The sequence below is a fragment of the Euphorbia lathyris genome, chromosome 8, assembly GCF_963576675.1.
Source record: "Euphorbia lathyris chromosome 8, ddEupLath1.1, whole genome shotgun sequence".
In the NCBI taxonomy this organism is placed as follows: Eukaryota; Viridiplantae; Streptophyta; class Magnoliopsida; order Malpighiales; family Euphorbiaceae; genus Euphorbia; species Euphorbia lathyris.
In genome coordinates, this window is record NC_088917.1 from 68181187 (window position 1) to 68193378 (window position 12192).

The 12192-nt window shown below is 36.7% G+C and overlaps 1 protein-coding gene across 2 annotated transcripts; it reads left to right on the forward strand.

Moving 5' to 3' along the window:
* The first annotated feature begins 4453 nt into the window (after window positions 1–4453).
* Window positions 4454–6457, forward strand: LOC136202176 (pentatricopeptide repeat-containing protein At3g14330). 2 transcript variants are annotated; one of them, XM_065992678.1, is made up of 2 exons: window positions 4454–4991; window positions 5220–6457. In XM_065992678.1, exons 1-2 carry the CDS (start codon window positions 4481–4483, stop codon window positions 6422–6424), a joined length of 1716 nt encoding a protein of 571 aa, XP_065848750.1. In that variant the 5' UTR covers window positions 4454–4480; the 3' UTR covers window positions 6425–6457. The 2 variants fall into 2 exon arrangements, with proteins under 2 accessions (XP_065848750.1, XP_065848749.1); XM_065992677.1 differs by having other exon boundaries at window positions 4454–6457.
* The last annotated feature ends 5735 nt before the right edge of the window (window positions 6458–12192 follow it).

Sequence of the window (12192 nt, forward strand, 5' to 3'; positions counted from 1 at the left end):
ACTCAGTTTTGCTCAGAGCTCTCGGCCAATCAGATTTGAGTATCTTCTATCCTCGGTCAGTGTTGAGTAGCTTTTAGTCAGCTCGGCAGAATGTCTCTCCATTTATGGTAAGGTCAACTAGACAGTGTTCTGTGTCTTCTAAACTTTACCCAAAGTGGAATTACTTTGTCTGAAAGTTGTTCTTGCTCAGCTGTTGTCTCGTACTCTTTGTCGATTCAACTCAGCGGCTTCACTCCGAAGTTGTTCAACAAAGGTCTTCTAGATCCTTCTCTTGCTGAGTTGCGTTTTGATCATAACGACAGCGTTTTGTGCACGCGGGCCGAGTTGTCTTGATCTGTTTGACTTGGGCTTTGACTTCCGTATTGGGCTTTGGCCTTTTACTCTTTATGTCTTATAAATAATTTTAACTCAACATTGAACAAACACATTAGTATAATAAATCAAAGCATTTAAACTTAGTGTGTTTAGAATATATTTAATTTTACTTAAATAATTTTGTCAAATCAAAATCATGTGGAAAGGTGTTTCAACAAAAGAGAACTCAGTATTTGTATTAGCAACAATCGAAGACAACGGCTATCAAAGACAAGCTGAGTGATCTTCAGGACAGCGCGAATGATCCGTTTGCTAAAAGACAAGATCCGACAACTGTCTGCACCAATAATAGAAACCTTGGAATTACGCAAAAGCCAATTTCAAGATGCATGGGTCAACTGCTCTTTTGTTAAAAGACAAACTGGCACAAAAAGATGAAACCTCCGAGAAGAAGACAAACCTGACGCCTGCGAAATTCAGACGACAGGATTGGCCTGCAAATCTGAAGCTGACCAGAGTCTTGTCGCAAAAAGGAGCCGTTTGGATTCAACGGATAAATCCAGAATTCAAATGAACAAGTCTTCAGAATACAACTATAAAAGGACAAGTATACTTCTTGGATCTTTTGCCGATCAACGAAATACAAGAGAACAAAAAGCATACATACAAAGCACACTAAAACAAGAAAAAGATCTTACAAATGCTAGAGTGATTTTCTTTGTAATCATCTAAAGTGTTCTTTGTCTGAAAAAGAACAATCTTGTATCAATCATAGTATTGAGAGAGTGTGCTGAGTACTCGGTTTGGTACTCAGTGGTAGAGAAAATCTAAGTGCTGGGTTGTAGCGCTTAGTGGAGTTGAGTAGACGAATAGAGGACGATACTCTTGCATATTCAACTGCCTTGTAAACGGTTTGTGCTCTACCTTTAAAGAGCTCAGTATTGGATTTAAAAAGTCCGGAGGGATTCTGGGGACTGGACGTAGGCGAAGAGGCCGAACCAGGATAAGTCGTGCTGAGTAATCTCTAACTCTCTTTCAATATATATATCTGTATGAGTTGCTTGCTATATTTACTCAGCATATAAATTGCTTAAGCTGACACTGAGTAAATCAGAGTGCTGAGTTGGAAGCTGACTACAAAAGTGTCATTTTCCCAACTCACAAGTAAAACAGTTCTAGTCAGTATCTGACTAAAGCCGTCTTACGCCTCACTCGGCCACACTGACCAAAACTGAGTTGCGAAACTCAAAGAATTAAATTAAGTCAGCACAATTAAAGAGAAAAAGTTACATTAGTTCCTACCCCCCCTTTGGAACTAATCACAAGGGACCAACAATCTCATCCACAAATTTTTGTTGATTCTCCCCTTGCAGTTTCCACCACTTAATCTTAGTCTCCACTTGTGGTGTTCGTTTTCTCATACATCTCCTACTTCAAAAATCAAGCACCACTACTATATGTTGGGTTGTCGTACTCTCACCAAGGATCACCTTACAATTAATATAACTCTTTCTCCAAGCACTTCTTACTAGGAAAAAGTCAATTTGGCTCGCATTACCGCCACTCCGATAAGTCACTAAGTGAGATGTTCTTTTCATAAACCATGTGTTTATGATACTCAAGTCATAGGTTGATGCGAATTCCAAGATATCATTTCATGCTTCATTTTTATCTCCAAAACCATACCCTCTATGAACACTCTCAAACCCATCTCGCCTAGAATCTACGTGTCCATTGAGATCACCACCTAGTACCATATTTTCATCGCTAGGAACCTGTTGCACCACTTCCTCCAAGTCCTCCCAAAAAGCTTATCTAATAGAGACATCTAATCCTATTTGTGGCGCATATGCACTTATGACATTCACAACCCCATCTCCTATCACAAGCTTAACACTCATAATCCTATCGCTCTTCCTAGACACCGCTACTACATCATCAATATACTCCCTATCAATAATAGGGATGGAAACTGGTAGGGTACCCGCGGGTAATGCCATTCCCAAACCCTTACCCTTTTATTTTTTAATTACCCGTACCCGTCCCATTACCCTAACGGGTATACTTTTTGCATCCCATACCCTTCCCATTTAATTCGCGGGTATCCGCGGGTACCCTTACCCATTAAGAATCAATAAATAAATAAAAAAATATTACAAATTTAACATACTATAAATTTAATAAATCATCAATCTTAAAAATTGAATAAATTGAACCTTAATTAATAAGAATAAAGTAGCTTAGTGGTATCACTCAATTGTTGAAAAATAAATGGTTGGGGTTTAAATTTCATGTCTTACATCTAAAAAACAATGATATTTATTAATATAATTTTTTTATGACGGGTAACGGGTACCGGGTACCCTAAGGTTTATTCCCATACCCGTCCCATTACCCTAACGGGTAATGATTTTGATCCCATACCCGTCTCATACCCTTTTATACAGGGTACGGGTAGTCCCATTAGGGTCGGGTAGTGCCGGGTACCCGCGGGTACACTACCCGTTGCCATCCCTAATCAATAAGAATACCTACTCCATTTCTACCATTATCTTTTCCTGAGTACCACAGTTTATAACCCCAATGAGTTATCTCTCTAGCCTTAGCTCCAACCCACTTGGTTTCTTGTAGGCACATTATATTTATTCTCCTCCTCTTCATAACATCTACAATTTCAGCTAATTTTCATGTCAAAGAGCCTATGTTCCATGTCCCAAAGCATAATCTATTACCCCTACCCCTACCATTACCATGGACTAGCTTATTTACCTGCAACCTTTGCATATTTGACACCACCCCCGGGTCTTGGGATGGCGCGCCGCTTCGAGGCGACGACCTAGCAACCCTTGCATATTTTTCACTACACCCGGGTCTAAGAAGTGCAGCGCGTCGCTGAGTAGGGAACGCCCCCACGATATTCATATTATGGTTCATGTCATAAGACGTGGCTAAGTTTTACGCTGGCCACCACAAACCTACCGCAACCCTCCTCCTTTGTCCGGGCTTGGGACCGGCTGTAAATGCCACCAAGTGACCCTCACAGGCGGAGTTTATTTTTTTTTTATTGATCGGCTTGAGGTTTTTTTTTTTTTTTTGACAAAGGATCAGTTTGAGTTTGTTAATGTATTTTTAAGATCATCTCCAATGTAAAGTGTTTGGAATGGTGTTTGATGGCATGAAGAGTGCTTAAAAGCGCGCCTTGCATTGGAGTAACAAATGTTGCTTAAATGATTATGATAACATTGCTAATTTTTGATACCCCTTTGACACTTATTTTTTTTAATATAAAAAAAATGATTTTAGTTGCCTATTATTGGTTTAATTTTATGATAATATTTATTATTAAAATATTAATAATCAGCAACGTCTTTTTAGTAGTTGAAGCAGTGTCAAGTTTAGTAGGCAACCGTCGGAATCAATAAGTACCCTCAGTTAGAACTGTCGGGCTCAGAAAGTTTGTATGATCGTAGGGTTAGTGTCCAAATTCAAACGTGATTTCCTTTTTCTTATGGGTGAAATGTAATCGAAAAATAGTTGAAATGGTAAAAAGGAGAATTGGTTACTCTGGTGTGTTTTTTTTGTTGAGCATGTTAATCTAAGGGGAACCTGTTTTTTAGCAACACGATAACTTACTTGAGTAAATGGAAGCAGACTTAAGCTTCGCTCTTGGTTTCTAGCTTCGTGGATGCCCCCATTAAGTGAAAGCCCCACCGTCGAACATGTTGAAGTTAAACATCGACGTAATAACCTTCGACGAATTGGGCTGGTTTCAGAATGGTGATTAGGAACTCGTCTGATGAGTTAGTATCTGATAGAAACGGCTTGATCCCTCATGGTAGGAGCACTTAGCTGTCGAAAAGCGTTGAGCTGACTGAAAACATCTGATCTCTCCAATGTTCAATTGAAATCAGATTCACAACTTCTAATTTTTGCACTTAATAGTACTAATATATCGGTCTCCTTTTATCATTTTTGTGGATGATTGTAAAACTCGTCTAAAAAATCAGTATTATTCTCTAATTTTAGGAAATATTTTCGTGTAAAAGAAACTACTCAAAGTAAATATACCCCGAATATTCTCCAAATTTAAGTCAACTTTATAGCCATTTTCAATTTTAACCGTGCGGGACTAGGAGAAGCCAAAACAGAAGTTGAGAAGAAGATAATGATTCCCGCCATTTCCCTTTTAACCAACAAAACCCGCCCAATCGAAGCAACGGCTATTTCCTCCAATCAAATTCCTAAACCCCAAAAGCTTCACCTCAATCAAACTCTCAAATCTCTCTCCAAATCGGGCAAACTCGAAGAAGCGATTCGTTTGATCGAATCCTCACCCCCCAATTTCATATATCCCGATTCTTACGCCACTCTTCTACATTCTTGTATTTCTCATAAATCATTAGATCATGGCAAGAGAATCTATCAGAAACTTCTCCATGAGAACCAACAAGGTCACAACCTAATTCAACATCCCACTTTAAAGAGCAAGCTAATTACTCTTTTCTCCATTTGTGGTCGTCTGCAAGAGGCCCGCCGAATTTTCGAAGAAGGACTTCAAATTGATGCCGGAATTGAGTCCGTCTGGGTGGCAATGGCGATTGGATACTCCAAACATCAGTGCTTTAGAGAGGCTATGCTTGTTTACATTCAAATGTTGTGGCATTATATTCTACCGGGTAATTACTCGTTTTCAGTGGCTCTGAAATCGTGCATAAATTTGAATGATTCTAGGTTAGGTAGAGGTGTTCATGGACAAGTGGTGAAGTCTAGTGAAGAGGCTGATCAAGTAGTGAATAATGCTCTCTTATCGTTTTATGCGCAATGCGGATGTTTTAGTGAAGTGTTAAAGATGTTCGATGAAATGCCTCAGAGAAATATTGTTTCTTGGAACACTTTGATTGCAGGTTTTTCTAAGCAAGATCAAATGCTTGAGGCATTGAATGTATTTCGGAAGATGCAGAGTGAAGAAGGAGTGGAATTTAGTTGGATTACAATCACAACAATTTTGCCAATTTGTGCACGGTTGACTGCACTTGCTAATGGAAAAGAGGTACATGCTCAAATTATTAAATCAGAGAAAACTCCTGATGTTTTTGTGCTTAACTCACTCATTGATATGTACATGAAATGTGGAGTGTTTGATTACGGGAGCAGACTATTTCGTTCGATGATAATTAAGAACTTGACATCTTGGAATACTATGTTGAATGGATTTGCAATTAATGGGTTAATGGGAAAAGCAATGGAGTTATTTGATGAAATGGTTTTATGTGGTGTGAGGCCAGATAAAGTTACCTTCATTGCATTGTTATCAGGTTGTAGCCATGCTGGGTTAACCGAGGATGGGAAAACGCTGTTCGATAACATGGAAACACATTTCGGAGTCTCGCCTTGTTTAGAACATTATGCTTGCTTAGTAGATATTATGGGTAGAGCTGGAAGAATTGAAGAAGCAATGGAGATAGTTAAGAACATGCCTATGAAGCCAAGTGCTAGCATTTGGGGTTCATTGCTTAATTCGTGTCACCTTCGTGGCGACGTCTCTATTGCAGAGGCGGCGGCAGAAAAATTGTTCGAGCTTGAGCCGAATAATCCTGGGAATTATGTGCTACTCTCGAATATCTACGCGAATGCAGGAATGTGGGAGTCTGTGAATAAGGTTCGAGAGAGGATGCAAGTAAGAGGGATTAAGAAAAATGTTGGTTGTAGTTGGGTACAATTAAAGAACAAAGTTCACTCTTTCGTGGCGAGCGGGGGTTCTCAGTTTCGAAATTCTGCTGAGTATAAAAAGATGTGGAGTGAATTAACACGGGCTATGGAAGAAAATGGTTATGTCCCTAACACAAGCGTTGTTCTCCATGATGTAAATGATGAAATGAAGGCAATGTGGGTATGTGGGCATAGCGAGCGGTTAGCAACTATGTTTTCTCTCATAAATACAAGCAGTGGAATGCCGATACGAATTACGAAGAATCTTCGTGTTTGCAGAGATTGTCACAGTTGGATAAAGGTTGTATCAAGAGTAACAGGAAGAATGATTGTTGTAAGAGATACAAATCGCTTCCACCACTTCAACGACGGTGAATGCTCTTGTAAGGATTACTGGTAAATTTTATGTACAATTCATCATTTTTTGAACCTCTGTTATCTGTTGCTATGCATTTTCATCATTTTGTTAGAATCTTACATGAAATAATGATGGTCAATTTAAGAAGAAACAAGAAACCAGCTAGGTGTCACGGGTCAGACTTGAGCTATGCCAAAGTCCGGGAGTGTCACCGTAGGCCTTCGTATTGATATCGAGGAGATTTCTCCCCTATAAACATGCCGTTAAGTCCTACTTCTAGAGTATAGCCGAATCTAAGCCAATACTTATAAGTCACTTCTGAATAATGTCCCACAAGAATCCCATGTGTATCCAATCTCAACTCTCGTAGGAGTGGCACTATGGGCCCAATAGCCAACTGATACCGAGGAGATTTTTTCTAGAGTATATTCGAATCTAAGCCAATACTTGCACACTTTCGAATACTGACCCACGAGAATCCTATGTGTATCAAACCTCAACTCTCATAGGAGTGTGCACTATAGGTCCGATAGTCCTATAGTGTCCATAGGGCTCCTTCTCTGTGGAGACATCTGCCTATCTTTCCTAAGGTTGGATGGACTCCCAGTGGCGGAGCCAGCCCAGGGCTCGGGAGGGCTTTGGCCCCCGGCCCCCAGCTCCACCCTTGAATAAAATCGGTTCGATAGTTGATAGTCCCCCTAATTTTAGTATATTAAGACGTGTTTGTAGCATTATTTCAAGATGTTAAGATGGTTGGGTTGGTTAAGAGGTATGTTTTGTTGTAAAAGGTTATGGGTTCAAAGTACAAAAGTAAAATTAGCCCTCCCAAGTCTCAAATCCTGGCTCCGCCACTGTGGATGCCTCCTAGTTCCCGATGGATTAGAGTGAATCACTTAGTTTAGTGTATGTTCACTAGTACAGAGGTGGCGAAGATCCTAGACTGCGGAGTCTCTGTCCTCTATAATAATGTTTATACCAATTCGTTTTGAAAGATACAACCATTGATATGTTACATTGTTCAATGCTTGAGGCTAGTTTACCTATGAGCTTACTGCCTCCCCTTACACTAAGCTGGTTGATTTGAAGGACAGGAAGGAACACAATACCAATATCATTATGTGGTCAAGTGAATACATTGAAGGGTATCTTTGACATTTTTACAAACGCAACCCTGTGGTTTGCAAAATTTTCATTTTTTTATTGACCTTGTTACTATGGAACCACATTTTTTATTTTTCAAAAGCATCATTTTTGGAGTTTTCTCTCTCTAAACATTAACTTTCTCTCTCGTAAAAAAACAACACCTAAATGACCTCAAACCTAAAAAGTTGAAAAATTAAAGTTGCTTAAAATATCATTTAACTCTTGAAATTTTTTATTTTGAGGTTGTTATCGGTCAAATTTGGCAAAGTCAACAAAAAATGAAAATTTTGCAAGCCAAAGGATTGCGTTTGTAACGAAAAATACCACGGGTACCCATCTGCAAATCCATGAAACCACATAGCATCTATTTGTAATTAACCCTACATTAAATAAGTGTTAGAGAATAATATAAATGTTATTATTGAAGTTTAACTATCAACTTAACTTAAGCTTTTGACTTAAATGGTTCTTTAACATGTTATCGCAGCCTCTTACCAAGTGATCAAGGGATCGAATCCTAACAACCCTAATTTAATAATGGAATTCCAACACATGATAAGATGGGTCTTTATTATAAGCGTTGATAAAAAAACAAAAGAAGATTGAAACTACCAAACAATAGTCTATTAGATTGAAGAACTCAAAGAACTATCACACTGCTAATGAAATGAAAGACAAAGATAGAATAATGAATTGAGCCTAATCTCAATCCCCACATGAAGACATTCTTCTCTCCCTACTGAAAGACCAGAGCCTAACTCAAATGAGCCAAACAACATGATTTTGCATACCCTTTCCTTCTCTCTCTACTGCTATATATAGATACCAACTACCACTCTCTCTCTCTTCACTAATCAGACCCTAAACCATGTGTCCCTCAATAGTCAATTCCCATATTACCCTTATGCCTATCAGCATATTCTCTATCACGCGCTTCAATCCCAGAAGGTATTCATGTGCGGGAATGTATCATCAGCTATTATTGGATCTTATTTATCAGTTTAACGTCTTGCTTTTACTGCTATATCGGGAGTTGCTCCACGTATTGCTTGACATAAAATTGATAGTGGATTTGTTTCTATCTTTTGTTGAATCTTTTTCATGGCTCCATAGATAATTTGATAAGCCAATGATTTTTTTCGTGTTTCAAAATACTGTTAACCAACATGTTAACTAATCGATTACGATAAATTGGATCGGAATTTGCAGTTTAAGCTTTTTGATTTAAATGGTTTGTGCACATGAGATGAGATTAAGAAAACCTTTTTTTGACTAGATAGCCATGTGAAGCCATGTGGCTCCTTCAAATAGGGTAATCCAATAATGTGCATGTGAATCTGTTAATATTTGTTCTTTGGTAGGGCTAATACCCTATAATTGCCTAATTTGCTTCAAATTTCAAATTGTTTATCCAAATGGTATCAGGTGTTTCACTTAAGTACAATTAAGCTCCTTGTTCTTTTCTGGACAACAGAATTTAGATATCCATACTTTTCTGCTTGTCTCCTGATTGCTTTGTTTATTATTCCCTTTTCACCCTTTTGGAGTTTTGTAATAATTTTATTATAATTTTATCCTCCTTCTGTGCCAATTTTACTTGTACGGACCTTTATTTGTTGCACGAAAAGTGGGATGATAGTAGATGACAAAGGGGGGGAGGATGATAATTGAGTTAAAAGAAGAGACAAAATGTGAGACATAGGTGCTTATTCTTAGGCACCAGTAGTGATTTTATATGGGCATGAGAACATGTGCTTTGCTCATCTCAATCATATGGTCACAGATTGTTCGTACCATTTTGATGATTTGAAAGGTTGGTATAGTTGCCAAGTTGTACACTCCTTTATTCTGAGCTCTCTGGTCCGGGCCGGGACCATCTTATCGAGAGATGACACTGTCACTCGATTATAAGTCTATGAGCATGTTCGTAAGCAAGTTTAATTTGATTTTTTTTTTTTAATAATAGTATCTTTATAAAAGGGAAAATGTAAAATTACGTAGTTTTGTGTGGAATTTTAATTTTGTAGATTTTAAAATTATGTATTTTGTATTAAAAAAATTTCAAATGGATATGATTAATGAGTTGTTCGGGAGCAAAATCCATGAATATAATTAATGAGATGTTCATGTTGTGAACAAATATTTGGATTTATTAGTAGCTTTAATGAGAAGTAATACATTATTAGTTTAAATGTATATACGGTCCTCCAACTTTTTGATTATAACATAACACATAATCATTTAATTAGGTTATACGGTCTTTCAACTTATCGATTACAACATAACATGTGTTATTGTTAAGCTTAAGCTTAAGGACCGACAATATGTGTCATTATTAACTCATAAAGTAAAGAAAATTGATTTTGGTTGAACTGCAATTTTAATGTGTATAAACCCATAATAATAATAATAATAATAATAATAATAATAATAATAATAATAATAATAATAAGTGATATGGGAGAAAATTGATAAGTGTCATGTAAATACATAATAAAATTCTAAATTAAGAAATAAAAAAATATAGAATATTAGTTTATAAAGTTGTGATTATTATTCTACCAAAAAAAATAAAGTTGTGATTATTTTTGTTAAACAAAATTTAACGTCAGTTTTCTTGACAAATTGTGACAAAGCTTTTTTTTAGTGAATCTACTTTCAAAGATTTTTTAGTTTACTTATTTATATGAGTGAGAATTTTTTAATCCTATGTTCTTGAAATATGTATGAATGAGATTTTAGTATAAGATTTGAGTGTTAAAGACTTGGATAAATAATAATATTTTTTTATTATTATACTAATTTGCCGAATACTAATTGATGAAGTATTTGGACCCAAAGCCCAACCATGACATGTTGGCCGCACAAACCCATGGTGCCAAGGCACAAAAAGGGGCCTCCGCAGTCGCCCTGGAAAACCACCTTAGGGACTTTTTAAACCGGTAGAAACTAAGAGTAAAAAGGTCATTTAGGTCTGAACCAACATGTTTACTAACTTGATCATCGAAAATTATTCCAGAGACAGTTCTCGACATAAATAAACAGTACCTGAAAAAAAAAACATTTCAGTTCTCTTTACCCAAAATTAATTGACCCACCTAAAATTTTTGTTTATATGGTTAAATATCTAGTTTTACTAGGATGGATTCGTATATAAAACTTGAATGTTGGTGCATAAAACAAAGGGACATCATCATTAAGAAAGATAGTTGTAGTTGGTGTCAATCTTATAAATGTAGCATCAATAAATTATAAATCATTCAACTTTCTCTTTCTCACAGTTAGATTAACTAAATCATAGTTTGTTCCATTCTAGTCCTAGATTCTAATTTTAAGGTCAAAAGCACAACTTTTTCCCCCTATTTTGAGCCAAATGGTAGATACAAAAATAAAGAAATAAATAAATAATGATTGCAGCATCCATGAGAAGTACTGCGTACTTTATCATTTGTTACATGTGAATACAACTTCCGCCATATTTTGACTATGGATGGTTCCTATTTTAACTTCTTAATTTGTTTATTAGCTTGATTGCTTTTTAAAAAAAAAAAATATTCATAATAAACCAGCAAGTAAAACCCATTCGATATGTCTGCAGTTTGCTGTTAGAAAAGTAGAGATTCTATGAATAAAAAGTAAACAGTAGTTCTCCAACCAAACATTTAAAGATGACGAGAAAACAGAGTAAACAAACACTTCCCTCAATGTAATTATGTAGGGCCTATTTGATGTTTATTATTACTGTTTGCTGTTTGTAAAAAAGCTATTTTTCATGTATAAAAGGTAAACATGAGATTGTTAACCAAACATCTAAAACTCGCTAAAGGCAAACAAGAAGAGAAAATAGGTAAACAAACACCTCCGTAATACTATATAGATATTGTCATTTTTTACTTAAGGCCCTGTTTGGGAATTAGCTGTTAGCTGATTACATTAGCTGTTAGCTGATTACATTAGCTGATTTGACTAGCTGATTTGATTAGCTGTTTGTGTAGACCTGTTTGGTAAAAATTAGCTGATTGATAATAGCGGTTTGTGCAAAAAGACGAATAAGGGCATTAATTTTGGCGCAGGAGAAGAGAGAGTCTATCTATTAGGGTTAAAGAATTCCATTAATTTTAATATTGCAAAACGCTAATTGAAAAAGCGCATTTTAAGAGCTTTTTCTAAATTAGCGTTTTCATCCCAAAACTCTCTCACAAACCTCTCTCCACCAAACACTCCAATTAGCGGTTTCAGTGGTCAAACCTCTAAAATTGGTCAAAACCGCTCTTTTTATCCCAAAACGCTCTTTACCAAACAGGGCCTAAGTTTCATTCTTTAGATTTCACGGTTTTAAAACGTATCAATATATTAGAAATACACCTTATTAATATACACCAGTTACTCTGTCTCCATTTCCAATATGAAATTCAATTCATTTTTGCCCTTGCCGTCTTAGAACCGCTCATTTTTCGAGCATTCCACCTCTACTAATCATCTTAGGACCGCTCATTTTTCGGGCATTCCACCTCTACGTCACCCCTTTAGGATCAGTTTGTTACACACCCACCAACTTTCGCCTAGTTCCTTCTTCACCTTCGCCTAATTCCTTCTTGAACCAACACATTGTACATAGCAAATCAGCTCCGATACTATTATCATAATAATCTAGTCTAATATCATAT